Source organism: Leucopleurus acutus (assembly GCF_964270905.1).
Source record: "Leucopleurus acutus genome assembly, chromosome: 12".
Taxonomy (NCBI): domain Eukaryota; kingdom Metazoa; phylum Chordata; class Mammalia; order Artiodactyla; family Delphinidae; genus Leucopleurus; species Leucopleurus acutus.
This window is the reverse complement of record NC_139154.1, coordinates 45573041-45591252: the sequence shown is the minus strand read 5'-3', so window position 1 is coordinate 45591252 and position 18212 is coordinate 45573041. Positions and strand designations below refer to the sequence as shown.

General features: G+C 37.4%; 1 protein-coding gene across 3 annotated transcripts in view; it reads left to right on the top strand.

Annotated features, from left to right (window-relative positions):
• Window positions 1-18212, top strand: part of ATAD2B (ATPase family AAA domain containing 2B) — a 149151-nt gene that overhangs the window by 13715 nt on the left and 117224 nt on the right. For 2 of the 3 annotated variants that reach the window (XM_082852156.1, XM_082852155.1), the window contains exons 2-6: window positions 7716-7867; window positions 14466-14515; window positions 14866-15019; window positions 16399-16501; window positions 17908-18016. In XM_082852156.1, coding sequence (XP_082708282.1) covers window positions 7716-7867; window positions 14466-14515; window positions 14866-15019; window positions 16399-16501; window positions 17908-18016 — 568 coding nt within the window. Of the gene's footprint in view, window positions 1-7715; window positions 7868-14465; window positions 14516-14865; window positions 15020-16398; window positions 16502-17907; window positions 18021-18212 lie in introns of all 3 variants that reach the window. The other variant, XM_082852157.1, reaches the window with a different exon arrangement.

Below are 18212 nucleotides of genomic sequence, written 5' to 3'. Positions count from 1 at the left end.
TTCTTCTGTTTACAAGAATCCAGGTCTTCTTTTAAAAAAAGAAAATCCTTCACTGCCTTCTTTGACTTTGTAACCTCTTTAAGCCTATTATCTTATTCTTCTTAATTCTGACACATAAGAGTAGCTCTGTAGTTTATCAGCTCTACATTCTTACCACTCACTGTGTTCTTCACTTAGTGATTTCCACCTCAGCATTTTGCAGAAATTGCCCTATCAGAAGTTACAGTGACCTCCTAATTACCAATCCACATGTTTATCAGCTTTCATCCTGTTTAGTCTTTTTGTTTTTTAAATTTAATTAATTAATTTAATTTATTTACTTTTTTTGGTGTGTGTGTGGTACGCGGGCTGTGTTTTGGCTGTGTTGGGTCTTCATTGCTGTGTTGGGTCTTCATTGCTGGGTGTGGGCTTTCTGTAGTTGCCGTGAGCGGGAGTCTACTATTTCTTGCGGTGTGCGGGTTTCTCATTGCGGTGGCTTCTCCGTGTTGCAGGGCACGGGCTCTAAGGCACATGGGCTTCAGTAGTTGTGGCATGTGGGCTCAGTAGTTGTGGCACATAGGCCTAGCTGCTCCGTGGAATGTGGGGTCTTCCCGGACCAGGGCTTGAACCCTTGTCCCTTGCATTGGCAGGTGGATTCTTAACCACGGCACCACCAGGGAAGCCCCATTGTTTAGTCTTTTTGTAACCAACTTCCACTCCCCCTGTTAGAGTGAGACACTGTATTTTTCTTTAGTTTATATGAGATCCTTTCTGCTTATCCCTTTAATGTAGGCATTTTTTAAAGGTTTTGACTTTTTTGTCTTTTTTTTTTGCGGTACGCGGGCCTCTCACTATTGTGTCCTCTCCCGGAGCACAGGCTCAGCGGCCATGGCTCACGGGCCCAGCCGCTCAGTGGCATGTGGGATCTTCCCGGACCAGGGCACAAACCCGTGTCCCCGGCATCGTCAGGGGGACTCTCAACCACTGCGCCACCAGGGAAGCCCAAGGTTTTGACTTTTGCCCTCTTGTTTTTTTTTCTATATATTATTACCTGTGACGCTTTTATTACAATTTCATATCTATCTCTAGTCCTCACATCACTCTATCTCAGAACTGCATTTCTGACAGTCTGATAGACATCTCCCTAGATTTCTGGCTAGAATTCTAAACCTTATTTTCAAAATTGGAATTCACTGTTACATTTCTCCCGTCAACATATGCCTCCCGTCCCCCCACCTTCCTCCATAGCTCCTAAAACACAAAATCCACTTTTTACACCTGCCCAGTCTTTATTTTGAATATTGGTATTACTAATATTTTAGTTATTCAGCTTTATGTAATCAATTTCTTATTTTCTACTTTTACAATTCTGTATGAGGCCATCATCAAGACTTGAATTAATCTATTGGTCTGCTAATTCACTTATTTCCTTGAATTTTTCATTTTTTAATGCTCTACTTGGGTACATTCTTTTTGTCTTTACATTGAAGTACAGGTTCTGGATTTCTGACAAATTGTGATCCGGGCAGGCAGCCTTCCCTGAAAACCAGGGCAGCATAAATTCTTCTCTGTTTTATTATTTTCAACATCTTTTACCTATTTTTACAAGATTTATGGTAGAATAGTGTTCAGTATTTGTGGTAGCTGATGAGTATGGTTTAAGAAACTGAAGACTCAAGGAGAAAATCATTTCTGTAAATTGGGAAAATTTTCTGCCTGATTTTAGAAGGTTAGAGTTTAAGAGAAAAAGTCACTTAGGTGGGGATGACTTAACTTTTCATTGTACTTTTACTTTCTGTAGTATTTGACACTGTTACTCTTACACTTCTCTTGGAAGTTATCTCATCCTTGAATCATGTTCCTCTGACCATTCTACGTGTTACATTACTGTTACAAAATAAAGTCCACGTGATTTATGATGTCTTCCTTCATCTCTGTTAGCAGTTATCATTTTTTGCTTTCAGAGAATTGTGTATTTCTATTATAGTACTTAGTATAATATGCCGTATATCATTACTGTGACTGTGAACTCAACAGATTGTGTATTGGGTTGTAAGTAGGTTTTACTCTTTTTTTTACCATCTCCCCCCCAACCCCCATGTCTTATGTACCCAGTAGGTCCTTAATAAATGTTTGTTAAATGAAATTATTCCCTTAGTTTGAGATGCCTTTCCTGCTCGTGGATTGTAATCACTCTGACACATATTGCTAAATGACTCTGGGTAGGTTGCATAATCTCTCTTAAATATTTTTGTCCTGAAACTGGCAACGCCTTCCCTCAAAGGGTTAGGTTATAATTAACTAGTAAAATGCTTTGAAGAAGTTAAAGTTGAGCATTATGATCATCTTATTAAAGGTGAACTGTTAGTATCAGGTTTGTAGGTAAAAACTTTCCCAAAGCTTGAAGTTAATTAAATGGTGTTGAAGTAATTATTTTGTAGTATTTACATTTTGGTTATTTGCTTTATTTAAATCCCTGTATTTCTTTGGAGGGAAGGAATCTTTTGTAATGCTATTTATTCTGAGGTCTCTGTCACTGAGCCAAGTCACGACTGAAACCCTTTCATTGTAAGAGTGGTACAGTAGTGTAGTGCAGCAGTTAGGATGATGTGTGTCATATTATACTTGAACTGTTTTATATGCCAGAGGTCCTCAGACTTTCGTGTACTAAGAATCATTCAGAGGCCCTCATTTAAAATATCCCACCTCCAGAACTCTAGTTTAGCAGGTTATGTTTGTTTAATGAGAAGTCAGGTGCTTTATGATTCAGGTAGTATGTGGACAACACTTTGAGAGACACTCCTGAATGCAACTGTAAAAAGCCAGTAGAACATGAGAGAATGAGTAATAAATAAACACAAACTCATTTAAATCAATATTCAAAGAGTTATATAATAACTCACATTATTTAAAAAAATGGCTGGACTTCAAATATTTTACTATTTTGTCTTTAATAAGTACATAGTACTTATTCTCAGAGTGTGTTTGTGAAACTTCGGTACCTACAGATGCTCCATGAAAAAAGAGCTTGATCAAATAAGCTTGTGAAATGTTATATACTGTCTTCCATACTTAGAGCTATACTGCATGTTAACTTTTTTTTTTTTTGGCGGCACCTCGCGGCATGTGGGGTCTTAGTTCCCTGACCAGGGATTGAACTCAAGCCCCTTGCATTGGAAGCCTGGAGTCTTAACCACTGGACTGCCAGGGAAATCCCTGCATATTAACATATTAAAGACTATTACAAGTCCTGAAGCAAAAAATCTTGGACCTCATTGTTTCTCAAATTTATTTGTCCATGAGCCTTCCTTTGTTTCTCCTAATAATTTCTATTAATTTACAGAACAAACTTGGGAAAGTCTTGCCTTTTTTTTTCTTGGTATTGTGGAATTAAAAAGAAGTAGGGTATTTTTTATAATTAAAGAACTTAAAATCTTGCTATTTTTTATAATTAAAGAACTTAAAATCTTGCTTGAATGTCAAGACTTGGATGTGACACTTTAAAGATGGTAAATAGGGAGCTTCCCTGGTGGCGCAGTGGTTGAGAGTCCGCCTGCCGATGCAGGGGACGCGGGTTCGTGCTCTGGTCCGGGAAGATCCCACATGCCGCGGAGCGGCTGGGCCCGTGAGCCATGGCCGCTGAGCCTGCGCGTCCAGAGCCTGTGCTCCACAACGGGAGAGGCCACAACAGTGAGAGGCCCGCGTACCGCAAAAAAAAAAAAAAAAAAGTAAATATATAATGCTAAATTGAATATAATTAAGTGCCAAAATGTAGAGTTGCAGCTAGCAGAGGGAAAAAGGTCAATTTAGGTTAGATTCTTCAGGTAAGATTTTGAGGAACAGATGGGTCTTGAAGGATGAGTGGTGAGGTTTGATTAGGAGTAATGCTGGCCTGGACTATCTAAATTGGTAAAGTAGTTTACAGGTATCAGTTTCTTTATTCACAAATATGTCTTAGCTTAGAACATATGACAGTGCTTCCTCAGTGACTTATTTGTTGAATATGTTACATAGTAATGCTTTTCGAACTAACGTATATAAGAATTATCTGGGGAATCTTGTCAAAAATGGTTTCTGATTGGATGGGTCATGGGTGGAGCACATTTGAAGTGACAAATGTAGAGGCTGATCAAGTCTTGGATCAGTAGTTGAGTAAGATGACCTTTGAGGCACACTTTAACCTTGGTATTTTATAAATATTCTAGGGCGGAGTGTCTGAGGTAGTAGACAGAGAACAATATTAGGAATGGAAGGACCTAAATTCTAGGGTTTTTTTTTTTTCTCAAGTTCTGTCAGTCATTTGTTAGCTATATGACCTTGGGCTAGAGTTAGTTAACTTATGTCTGAGCTTCTCTATTTACTCTGTTAAAGGGTGGGGTTGGAGAAGGCAAGGGCCTGAGGAAGTGAAATAATACAATTTTAAAAAGCCCATTTCTGTGACCTCCCTGGTGGTCCAGTGGTTAAGAATCTGCCTTCCAATGCAGGGGACGCAGGTTCGATTCCTGGTCAGGGAGCTAAGATCCCACATGCCATGGGGCAACTAAGCCCGTGTGCTGCAACTACCAAGCCCACGTGCTCTGGAGCCCGCACACCACAACTAGAGAGAAGCCCGCATGCCTCAAACGAAGAGCCCGTGCACCACAACTGAGACCCAACACAGCTAAAAAATAAATAAATAAAGTAAAAAAAAAAGAAACATCCATTTCTTAAGTACATTAAGCATGTTTACTGTTAAATACTATTACATGATTGAATTGCATCTTAAATGGTTTTTCCCACCTCTACGTGAGATGGTTTGGAAGTAGCTAACCAGTTTTTCTGGGGAACTTAAACTAATAAGCGGAGGTGTATGTTACACAACTAACATGTTTATTATCCTTACTTATAGACAGTTTGATGTTTGAATTTCTAATTGTTTTTTCCTTTGTGCCGTTTAGTACGAAACGTGGTCTTGTGGCTTTAAAACTAGTTCATGGTAAATTGTATTACAGCACAAAATAAAAAATTGGTCTTTTTGTGAAAAACATTTTAGTAAGTGGATATTAATTCTATAGGTTATACTTGGATACCTTTAAACGTATATTGCAAGTATTTCTCATGTTTGCGAGTGGCTACATTTTGACTATTTGTGTAATGTAGTTGTGTTGCTTTGGGAACATATGATACAGAAATGACATTTATGAAATGGATAGCTTTTATATTTTTTCTTTTTTTAAAATAAATTTATTTATTTTTGGCTGCATTGGGTCTTCGTTGCTGCACGTGGGCTTTCTCTAGTTGCGGCGAGAGGGGGCTGCTCTTTGTTGTGGTGCGCAGGCTTCTTGTTGCGATGGCTTCTCTTGTTGTGCAGCCCGGGCTCTAGGCACGCGGGCTCAGTTGTGGCTCGTGGGCTCTAGAGCGCAGGCTCAGTAGTTGTGGCACACGGGCTTAGTTGCTCCGCAGCATGTGGGATCTTCCCGGACCAGGGCTCGAACCTGTGTCCCTTGCATTGGCAGGCGGATTCTTAACCACTGCGCCACCAGGGAAGTCCCTATATATTTTTCTTAAAAGAAATTTGTAGCATAAAGGGAAGTAACTCAAAAATGTTTAAATGGTAGTATATTGAAAATGATCATACATGCTTTTGAAATACTGATCGATAATCTTAAGTGATAAAGTATTAGCATATGAATTAAATCTTCTCTAAAGAAAAGGGAACCCTTTCCTCCACTCTCTTCCCCACCTATCCAGCATCCAAGGAATTGGGTGGCGAAGAGGAAAGCTTCTCCTCAGAGACAGTGACTCCCCTAGTTTGAAGACATGAAGCTAGGGAGGGATTAGCGGAAGCGTGTTGGATGGAGGTCTCGGGTTGAGAGATTGGTTACATTAAACAAATTAATTAATTGAAAGAGAAAATGAATAAATGTATTTGAAGATAATGGAAGCCGTGTTTCTCATTGGAAAGGACTTACAAACAAACATAAAAAGGGCAAGTCTAGAAAGAAACTTAAGGTATGGAATTAGTTGAACGCATTTTTTAAATTATTATTTATGCACAGATAAAGAAATAGGTATAGATGTCTATATTTCTATGTATCAATATAAATTAATATATTTCCTAGCTTTCTCTGCTGAGAGGACTCAATAGCAGTGAAACTCCAGTAACATTGAGCACACCTAGTGCCCAGATCTTGATTTCTGAATACTATCCTTGACTGAAAGGAACCTGAGCTTAATTTCTAGGGTCAGGAAGGGAGAGTACTAGATGAGCCTACAGATTTCTTTTGTGCCAGAAAGTAAGGAAGTACTCAAAATGATGGGGACATGTCAAAAGAATATTGGAACCACTTTGAGAGGGCTCCTGATGGCCAAATCTTGTATAATTTGAGCAAAGAAATAGAGTAATGGATTAAAACCCACAGAATAAAGTAAGAATCCATGAATCCATACTGATACAAATAAATGAGTGAATGAATTGAGTAAGGAGGGTTGGGGAGGGAAAATTCTTTTTATTTATTTTTTGGTTGCGTCGGGTCTTAGTTGTGGCACTCAGGATCTTTTGTTGCGGTGTGCAGGCTTCTCTCTAGTTGTGGCACACGGGCTCATTAGTTGTGGTGCGTGGGCTTCAGAGTGCGAGGACTTAGTTGCCCCGTGGCCTGTGGGATCCTAGTTCCCTGACCAGGGATTGAACCGGTGTATTGCATTGCAAGACAGATTCTTAACCACTGGACCACCAGGGAAATCCCAAGAAAATTCTTTAAAGTAGGATGCCAACTAAAACATATAGGAGTGATACGATTAGATAATTACCACCATGATGGTATTGGATAAAGGCAAGAGTAGTCAATGAATGCTGTGGCTAGTGGGTGGAGGTTTGTTGAGGAACAGGATATTGGTGAATTATCAGAATGATTTCACATAAACTAATCAAATACAAAGGGAAAAATAGTGACTTTACGGTGGAGAAACCTGGCAGACACCAACTTGACTAGGTGATCAAGGTTATACCTAATGATGGGTAGGTATAGTATGCATAATATCATGTCTGTATATTCTTTCTATGAATGTTATGGCCTGACTTGGGTTATGAGGAACATCAGGTAGATGCCCACATCACAAAGGGGATGAGGAGCCAAGCAGGAACCACCTTTGACTGACCCAGACTGATAGTCATCCTGGAAAATAAAAAGCCTATATTCTTTACAGTCAAGGGCATGAAAATGGGGAAAGACTAAAGGATTGTTCCAGATAGGAGACCGAGGAGATCTGATAAGTACATACAGTATATGTTCCTGGTTAGGATCCTGAACCAGAAAGGAAAGAGAGACCTTTTTGGGACATTTGATAAAATTTGAATGTGTCTGTGGACTGGCTCTGTGTTATATCAATGATGATTTCCTAATTGGGAGGGTTGAATGATGCTAATATAGCAGAGTGTTCTAATTTTGGGAGTTACACACTGGAGTATTTAGGAGAGGAATGATGAATCATGTCATAAAAAGTTGTATCTACACATATTCTGTAGGCTTGAAACTATTTTAAAATAAAAACAAACTAAACATACTTTTCTGAGGATAAATTTATCTTTCTAACTTTTTTGTTTCTGTATTTATAGATTATTACATTTTGCTACACTTGTAGAGAGATTCCTTCAGTAAATGTTTATTGGTTGAATAAGCACTGTACTTTATCCAAGAATTTAAGAATTCTGTGAATTTTAATAGGATAATAAATACATTTTAAACTTTGTCTTTCAGAAAGCTGAAGTCGATGGTAGTTTAAGTGATAGCCATGTGTCTCCTCCAGCCAAACGCACTTTGAAACAACCTGATTCTGTTTGCAAAGACAAATCAAAATCACGAAGTACTGGTCAGCGAGAGGAATGGAACATATCAACTGGACAGGCCAGGTGAGAATGGAGAACTCCTCCATTGTTTTTTCATGAATTATTTGACGTGATTCAGGGCTGATAATTGCTAATTTTCTTAAATTGTAAAGCTACCTGGCTAGAAATACTTATAAATTGTATTAAGCTTATTTTATAATTTCTGTATGTAATTTTATTTTCTCTAAATATGCCAAAAATATATGTAGTATGTAATAGAAACTAATATTACTAAAACAATAAGAATTTTGATAGGTCTTGAATGTGCATACGTGTTTATAGTCCTGAAAATTTAAGTAAAAACATATGGTTAAAATTATATTTTTTACTTGAAAATAAGATAAAATCTCCCCTTCCTAAAATTAAGTATTCCACTTGAATTGGTATACTAAAATGTAATAAAATCTAAATTAATTTTTAAAGAAATCTTTTCATCTATCTGGTTGTTTTCAACTTAAATTTGCTTTGTGTCTGTTTTGATATGTATTAGAAAACAATTTTACTCACTTAACCAAAGTAAGTGGTACTAATTTAATGTAGATAGGATAGGTGTATGCACACGCAGAAAAGATTTAAATTTTGAGCTTATAGTCTTTAGCTTCTCTTTTTTCCAGTGTTTGATGTAGAAGTGCTGATGATGTGCCAACTGCAAACCAGAAGTAAAAGGGAATTCCCTTTTGACAATATTTTGATTTTATGTGTGTAGGTAAATTCGGGATACTCTTAGGCTTTAATGAAAATAATCTTTGCAGTTATATAGATTTTGACAGGCATTGTACATTTACTAGTCTCTAAAGAGTCTTTACCTATTTTAATATGTATTTAAAAATTTAAATTTTGCATTGCCTGGGAGTTAAGTAGATTATGTGAATCATAGTCTATTGATTTTTTTTTTAACTTTACCATACTCCTTCATCTGTGAGATGAAACAGATCCAGATAACTATAATGATGTTACTTAAAATAAGTACAGCCCTTTAATTACACTTCTACACTTGATCTATCTGTTGTAATCTGTATCCCGTATTTATTAAATGAGTGAATCAAGCTTCTTTTTCTAGTAAATGCTCTAAAAAGTGTTCTTGTAGTGTTAAAAGTTTGACCTTTAATTGTAAGATAATTTTAACAGTTTAATTCAGGTGTAAGTCTCTGATACCGTAGATTTCCCACATCTTATCCACTCAAATCTTTTATGTAAATTAATCTTGATCATGTCTTTCACGTAAAAAGGCTTAAAATTCTTTTGAGGGGAGAGAGTTTTGCTTCCATTTAGGTACCTTAGAGTTTGATATTCCTTTAAAAAATACTAAGTACATTTTGAATAAAAAGCTTAAGAAATAATGAATACTAATAAAATTTACTTTTTTTTTTTTTTTTTGGCAGGAGAATAATGTTTAGCAGTTCACACAATTTTAAAAGTTTTTTGAGTTAAACTTTCATCAAGGGATGTGATTAAGTGCTACACTGTTAGAATTAGACTCTTAGTGTTTCAGATGACCTGAAAAGAAAATGCCATTTGACCTATCAGATTCAACATAATTGAATTTTAGGGAAACTTGTAGTTAAAGATATTTTAGATTTTGAGATAGTATAAATACAAAAATCAGGATTTGTTTGAAGGCTTGTATTAATTTTTATGTCATGAACCTGAGAATCCTAATTCCTTTGTTTTGGTACTCTAAAGTCTTAAGAGCATCTAAGGTAAAATGACTTTCACAAAAGTTCTTTCACAAAAATAATTTGTTAAAATACAGTTCATTGGAGGAAAATTGAATATAGATAAAAATTAGTATTACCTATGAAAAATAATGAATCCTAAAGAACTTCGTTAACAACCACTATATTCTTTTTTTTAAAACAAGTTATTTATTTAGTTAGTTTATTTATTTATTTACGGCGTTGGGTCTTCGTTGCTGCGTGCGGGCCTTTCTCTAGTTGCAGCGAGCGGGGCCTACTCTTCATTGCGGTGCACGGGCTTCTCATTGCGGTGGCTTCTCTTGTTGTGGAGCACAGGCTCTAGGCACATGGGCTTCACTAGTTGTGGCACACGGGCTAAGTAGTTGTGGCTTGCAGACTCTAGAGTGCAGGCTCAGTAGTTGTGGCGCACGGGCTTAGTTGCTCCGTGGCATGTGGGATCTTCCTGGACCTGGCCTCAAACCCGTGTCCCCTGCATTGGATTCTTAATCACTGCGCCACCACGGGAGCCCAACAACCACTAAATTCTTTAAAGAAACTACTATTGATTGGTGAAATAACTTATTTATTTATGTTTTTTTAAAAAAAATTATTTATTTTTGGCTGTGTTTGGTCTTCGTTGCTGCGTGTGGGCTTTGTCTAGTTGCGGCAACCGGGGGCTACTCTTCGTTGCAGTGTGTGGGCTTCTCATTGTGGTGGATTCTCTTGTTGTGGAGCATGGGCTCTAGGCGCGTGGGCTCAGTAGTTGTGGCATGCAAGCTCAGTAGTTGTGGCTTGTGGGCTCTGGAGTGCGGTCTCAGTAGTTGTGGTGCACGGGCTTAGTTGCTTCACGGCATGTGGGTTCTTCCTGGACCAGGGCTCGAACCCGTGTCCCTTGCATTGGCAGGCGGATTCTTAACCACTGTGCTGCCAGGGAAGTCCCAAAAATTTTGTTTTGTGGTCAGATGATGAGGGAGTAGTGAGGTGAGGCAGAAATGTAATCACCACTGCTGAGGCTCATTAGAATGAAGGCTGGTAGTGGTTAAAGTCTTTTCAAATGATTGATTTTGCTGAATTGAGGTTTAAAATTCTCATAAATCATTGAATGCCTTGGGTTTATGTGGGAAAGGGAGAATAAGTAATGATTTTTGAGTCTGATATTGCATTTGCAGTGTGCTTCACATAATTAAAGGTGTAGAAACTTTTTTTTTTTTTTTTGCGGTACGTGGGCCTTTTACTGTTGTGGCCTCTCCCGTTGCAGAGCACAGGCTCTGGATGTGCAGGCTTAGTGGCCATGGCTCACGGGCCTAGCTGCTCCGTGGCATGTGGGATCTTCCCGGACTGGGGCACGAACCCGTGTCCCCTGCATCGGCAGGCGGACTCTCAACCACTGCACCCCCAGGGAAGCCCTAGAAACTTTTAATGTAATAATTATCTAATGCAGAGTGATACTGTCTCCATTTAAAAAATTTAGGATACAGAGATATAGGGAAATATCCCGCACCCACACCCCCTCCCCCCCTTGTTTTAACATCTTTATTGGAGTATAATTGCTTTACAGTGGTGTGTTACTTTCTGCTTTATAACAAAGTGAATCAGCTATACATATACATATATCCCCATGTCTCCTCCCTCTTGCATCTCCCTCCCTCCCACCCCCCCTATCCCACCCCTCTAGGTGGTCACAGAGCACCAAGCTGATCTCTCTGTGCGCTATGCGGCTGCTTCCCACTAGCTATCGATTTTACATTTGGTAGTGTATATATGTCCATGCCACTCTCTGTTTGTCCCACTTACCCTTCCCCTTCCCCCTGTCCTCAAGTCCCTTCTCTTAGTAGGTCTGCGCTTTTATTTCCATCCTGTCCCTAGGTTCTTCATGACCTTTTTTTTTTTAGATTCCATATATATGTGTTAGCATATGGTATTTTTTTTTCTCTTTCTGACTTAACTTCACTCTGTATGACAGTCTCTAGGTCCATCCACCTCACTACAAATAACTCAGTTTCATTTCTTTTTATAGCTGAGTAATATTCCATTGTATGTATGTGCCACATCTTCTTTGTCCATTCATCTGTTGTTGGACACTTAGGTTGCTTCCATGTCCTGGCTACTGTAAATAGAGCTGCAATGAACATTGTGGTACATGGCTCTTTATGAATTATGGTTTTCTCAGGGTATGCCCAGTAGTGGGATTGCTGGGTCATATGGTAGTTCTATTTTTAGTTTTTTAAGGAACTTCCATACTGTTCTCCATAGTGGCTGTATCATTTACATGCAAGAGGATTCCCTTTTCTCCACACCCTCTCCAGCATTTATTGTTTGTAGATTTTTAGTTGATGGCCATTCTGACTGGTGTGAGGTGATACCTCATTGTAGTTTTGATTTGCATTTCTCTAATGATTAATGATGTTGAGCATTCTTTCATGTGTTTGTTGGCAAACTGTATACCTTCTTTGGAGAAATGTCTGTTTAGGTCCTCTGCCCATTTTTGGATTGGGTTGTTTGTTTTTTTTGATATTGAGTTGCATGAGCTGCTTGTATATTTTGGAGATTAATCCTTTGTCTGTTGATTTGTTTGCAAATATTTTCTCCCATTCTGAGGGTTGTCTTTTCGTCTTGTTTATGGTTTCCTTTGCTGTGCAAAAGTTTTGAAGTTTCATTAGGTCTCATTTGTTTATTAATTTGTTTTTATTTCCATTTCTCTAGGAGGTGGGTCAAAAAGGATCTTGCTGTGATTTATGTCACAGAGTGTTCTGCCTGTATTTTCCTCTAAGAGTTTTATAGTGTCTGGCCTTACGTTTAGGCCTTTAATCCATTTTGAGTTTATTTTTGTCGCAGCCTCTTTTAAAAATAAAAGAGACTTCATAATCATAAAGGATTTATTAGAGGATTAATTTAAGCAGTGAACCCACCTGGTTACATTTTAAGTGATTAATTTTTGGCAACCTTGATTTAAGAGACTTTTTAGGCACCTTTATTATTGTATAGGCAGACCAACCCTTAAAATCCCAATATTCTCTATTTTTATACCCAAGTATTTCATATTCTATCTCCTTCTTTTTCTCCTTTTTATAAAGAGAAATGATAATTGTAAAATGATGACAATAAACTATAATTGGTAATTGGATTGATTGAAGAACAAGTTTTTTTCTCCCCCCACCTTAAAATAGATCTTTCATTAGCAATGAAATAAAAGCCAATTAAGCACTGTCTTCTTTTTTTTATCTTTTTTGCGGTACGCGAGCCTCTCACTGTTGTGGCCTCTCCCGTTGCGGAGCACAGGCTCCGGACGCGCAGGCTCAGTGGCCATGGCTCATGGGCCCAGCCGCTCTGCGGCATGTGGGATCTTCGCGGACCGCACGAACTCTTTTGAATAATTTAAGTGTGTAAAATTCCAACCATTTAGTCTTACATACAGCTAAAATTCATATGGAGCCAAGACTTGTGAATTAAGTGATTAAACTGAGTTAATGTTATATTGGGTCCAAAGCCAAACTATATTTATTATTTTTCTATGTGGTTTTAAGTGGATTTTAAGAGTGATTCTAGGGAATTCCACATGTATAATCTTCTAAGGAATGACCTGTTAACACATCAATTCTGTTACTTTAGAGTCAAACTCATATACCAGGAGGATTGCGTATTTGTATATAAAGGTGCTAAAAATGAAATACTTTCTAAGAGGTAGTATATTAGAACAAGATGGTTATGTTGTTTTTATGGGGAAAGGAGGGATGGAGTTTATTTATTTTTTGTGGTACATGGGCCTCTCACTGCTGTGGCCTCTCCCATTGCGGAGCACAGGCTCCGGACGCGCAGGCTCAGCAGCCACGGCTCACGGGCCCAGCCGCTCCGTGGCATGTGGGATCTTCCCGGACCGGGGCATGAACCCATATCCCCTGCATCGGCAGGCGGACTCTCAACCATTGCGCCACCAGGGAAGCCCGAGATGGAGTTTTTTATTTTGTGTTTTTGATAGTCTGAAGGCACAGAATAGTTTTTGTTCATACCTTTAGTCATCCTATCTGTGACCTTTATTAGACAGGGACATTTATAATTAATATTTATAACATTTATAATTTTACATGAAGAATGCTGGAATAACCAAAAATGTTAGAATATTTTAGTTAAAAAATGTTGTGCAAACCACATAGATAAGCAGATGACAGTCATATGTACTGTTTTTTGAATGTCCTCTCTCCCCCCTTTTTTACTCTTTGAAAACGATAATTGTTGGATATTTCAAAAAATACTCTAGTAAGTTTAAATTGATAGCTCTTTTACTATGTAACAATTTAGCTTTTGGTTTTGAATTTCTAATTATAGTAAGGCGTACTGTGACTTTTTTCATAAGTCTTCATGTTTTAATGACCCTTTAAGTATCTTTCTAGTGACTTAACATTTCTGTTCCTCCACCAAAAGGGAGAGTTGTGCAGTAGATTTTGAGAAATTAGCTAAATTTTCATTTATTAGTTTAGAATGTGTAATATAATACTTTGAGGAAATTATTAAGTGGGTTGGTGTGCAAATACGTTTTTCGTCTTACAGTTTATCATTTGAATAACTTTGTCATTGTTTGAATTTTATGTTGTCAACAAAAACCAATAGTAAATGTCTGTGACCATTGTTACTTATGGCGTCAGCTGACTTTATGATACATATTAAGCTTAAGCCTTTTCATTGGATTTTAATTTATAGAGTTGAAGACAGTAAGTTCAGTGTGTAATCTGTTACTAAAACTTTTCTTGAAGTAATGAAACGACTCTTAGCTAGTATATTTTATTAATTGGTATATTATCAGTCAGGGTAAAAAAATGTCTTTACTCTTAAAAAAGTAATATTACATTACTGACATTTTAAAGATTAAAATGATTCCACCAGTATTTGCATTTCTTGCTTCTTTAAATGAATGTTGATGTGTTTGCGTATTAAATATAATTGTGTTCTAGGTTAACTTCTCAGCCTGGTGCTACATTACCAAACGGACATAGTAGCTTATGTGAGTATTCTGTTATGAAACTGGTTAGTATTGAAATTCTTATAATGTTGTTAAGAGTATTAAAGTGGGGTAAAATAGCGTAATTTACTAGTATGCTGTATACTGTTGGAAGTGACTGGATTTCAGTCATGGTAAATATGTAATTGTTAAACACTGAGAAATCAGTACAACTGAAATAATTTAAATTATTATAGCAGATTGTAAACAGTTATAGAAATTTTAGATTTTGGATATTAAAGCCATTTAAGAGGTTATAGTAAGCTTTTTATAGTCTTTTAAAAGTAACTTTTGATTTTTTTCTTTCTTTTTATACTCTATACTTTGAAATGGCAATTTCTCTCTTCTTGTAGCCCTTCGAAGCCATCCCCTTCGAGGCGAAAAGAAGGGAGATGGGGACCTTTCTTGTATAAATGGTGACATGGAAGTCAGAAAAAGTTGTCGTTCCAGGAAAAACAGATTTGAAAGCGTGAACCAGAGTTTGTTATTTGATCAACTAGTAAATAGGTATGAATGCTTTTGCAGTCAGCAGTTTCATGTAACTGTTGATTTTTTTAAGCCAGTTATGTTTTAAAAAGTAACTTAAGCACTGACTTAGCAATCAATACAATTATTTAAAAACTTAATTTGAATTAACCATGGCTAGCAATGATTGTCAGTTTCTGGTTACTTTATTACATTTAATACAATTTATGTGATAGCTCATTTTTTCTCATACTTTTTAAAGCACTTGTGCGTAGATAATATAAAAAGTAATTTTATTTTGACTTCACTACTATAGTCCTTTGATATTTGCTCATTTAACATTTGTGTTTTTGACAATTTTCAAGCAGCATTAAGTTTCATTATTGATATATAGTAGGCATAGTTTTACTTAGTCAAGATTCTGAATTGAAAGTCTTCTGAGACTGCACATGTTGGATGTAGCCTAGCTGACTGTTCAGTGTCTACATGCAATGAAACTTTATTCTTCTCAGCTAATAAATCATCCTCCTTAATCACTGCAGTAGCCTGGAGAAGTGAGGTCAGTGTAATTGCTATTTGAAATGAGAAGAAATTATATTCTATTCTATAGTGGTAGTGTCAGAATTAGTTATTATTCGTTAAGTACTTAGATCAGTATCTGGGCTATGTGTGTGTTTAAAACATAAAATGTGCCAGTGTTACCATATATTTTGTGTATGTCAGTGTCCTCTAATTTCTAAAAGTATCTATTCAGTTAACCTTATATTAGCTTTAAACTTTCTGCAAATCCTTTTTTCTATACAATTTTTAACACCAATTTTTAACAAATGTGCCAATGTTACCATATATTTTGTGGATGTCAATGTCCTCTAATTTCTAAAAGTATCTATTCAGTTAACCTTATATTAGCTTTAAACTTTTTACAAATCCTTTTTTCTATACAATTTTTAACACCATCTTCAAGTAAAAAGATTTGAATTTTTTTTTTCAGTGCCTTAAGTCTGGTAGTCAGTTATTTGTAGTAGCATTATGAATTTAAATATTTGGAGACTTACAAACAAAGGTCTTATATTTGTAAGTTATATTAAGGTAGAAGATGTACTGATTCCATCTTTTTTTTTTTTTTGGCTGTGCTGCATGGCTTGTGGGATCTTAGTTCCCCATCCAGGGATTGAACCTGAGCCCCAGCAGTGAAAGTGCTGAGTCATACCCACTGGACCACCAGAGAATTCCCTGTTTCCATCTGTTTTGGGGGCATTATCTTCTGGTGGATGCCAGTTCAGAAACAGATATTAATTGGCATGTTAGGTACAGTTACATATCAGGATTTAATTATGCGTTGACGAAGAGCTCTTTTACATGTATGACACAGTGTTTGATTCCATGGTTGTCTAAACCCTAGTTTTATTATATAATTGTAGTACTGCTGAAGCTGTACTACAGGAAATGGACAATATAAACATTAGAAGGAATCGTCGATCAGGAGAAGTAGAACGGCTTCGAATGTGGACAGATACAGAATTTGTGAGTATATTAACTTTAACAACCTTTGCACGTATTTTTTATTTGGACTGAGGAATTGAGAGAGAGAGAGAGCAGCATTTGGATTTTCTTGAATTAACAGAATTGTTCCTTCTTCGTTTCCAGTTTAATCTGGGATTTTATTCTTTTCTTTCTTCTTTTATCCTTACCCCCCTTGCCACAACCTTCCCCAAAAGACCCTCTACACTTCTGCAGAGGGTCATCTTAAAGTCCACCTCTGATTCTGTCACTTTTCTCATCGGAACCTTTAACGGTCTTTTTTCTTTTTTTTTCGGCACTGTGCGGCACGTGGGCTCTTAGTTTCCCACCAGGGATTGAACCCGTGCCCTCTGCATTGGGAGGGCAGAGTCCTAACCACTGGACCAACAAGGAAGTCCCTTTAATGGTTTTATAATGTGTACTGAATTAATTAAAATCACCTTGACCTTCATAATCTGGTTTCAACTTTATCTTCTCACATACCATTGCCCAAATATAAATGAATCATTCTTATTCTCCTGTCTTTTATTCCTGTTAATACTTCTGGTTAAGGCCTGATGCAGTTCTACCTTTGTTTCAAGGCTCTTTTCAGATGCTTCCTCCCCTCCTCCCCCAAACACGGCCGGCAGGGGCGGATTAATCTTTTTGAATTCTAGACTCTTCTGTACCTTTTGCTTGTGGGATCTCAGTTCCCTGACCAGGGATTGAACCCTGGGCACAGCAGTGAAAGCCCAGAATCCTAACCACTAGGCCACCAGGGAACGCCCATGTACCTTTATTTATGGCATTCAACTTGTTCTAGTTTATTTTATTTTATTATTACTTTTTATAAATTTTATTTATTTATTTATTTTCAGCTGCGTTGAGTCTTTGTTGCGGCGCGCAGGCTTCTCATTGTGGTGGCTTCTCTTGTTGTGGAGCATGGGCTCTAGGCACGTGGGCTCAGCAGTCGTGGCTCGTGGGGTCTAGAGCGCAGGCTCAATAGTTGCGGTGCACAGGCTTGGCTGCTCTGTGGCACGTGGGATCTTCCTGGACCAGGGCTCGAACCCGTGTCTCCTGCATTGGCAGGCGGATTCTTAACCGCTGCGCCACCAGGGAAGCCCTCTACTTTCTTTTATAGTTACCTGTGACTTGACTTGTTTTATCCTACTAGGCTGTAATTTGCTTAAGGGAGAAAGTATGTCCATGGCATTGTAGTTTTACATTTTCAAATATTTTGTAAGTTTTATTTGTTTTTCCTCTTGTTTCTTACATGTATTGAATTCAGTAAGGTCCATTTTCATGAATCTTTGCCTTGCAAATAGGTCCTCAGTAAATTTTATTGAAGGGGCATGTCCCATTGGGTTAATGATATTTATAGCTGGGAATAAAATTCATGTTAATATTTGACAGATTTCTCTCTTTAAAAGGAAAACATGGATATGTATTCAAGAGTGAAAAGGCGAAGAAAGTCACTGAGAAGAAATAGTTATGGGATACAAAATCATCATGAAGTCTCTACTGAGGGTGAAGAAGAAGGTTTGTGAAAGCACCTTATGAAATAAGTACTATAAAGTTCAGGTGGGAGCGAAGAAAATATGTACAAGTAATATATGTGTAATATTGCTGGATGGGTGATTTTTGGCTTTAGAGGTCTATGTTACATAATTTGGAATAATTTTTATTCCATTGGCATTTCTGAGTATTCATTTTCTTCATTTGGAAAAATGCCTTT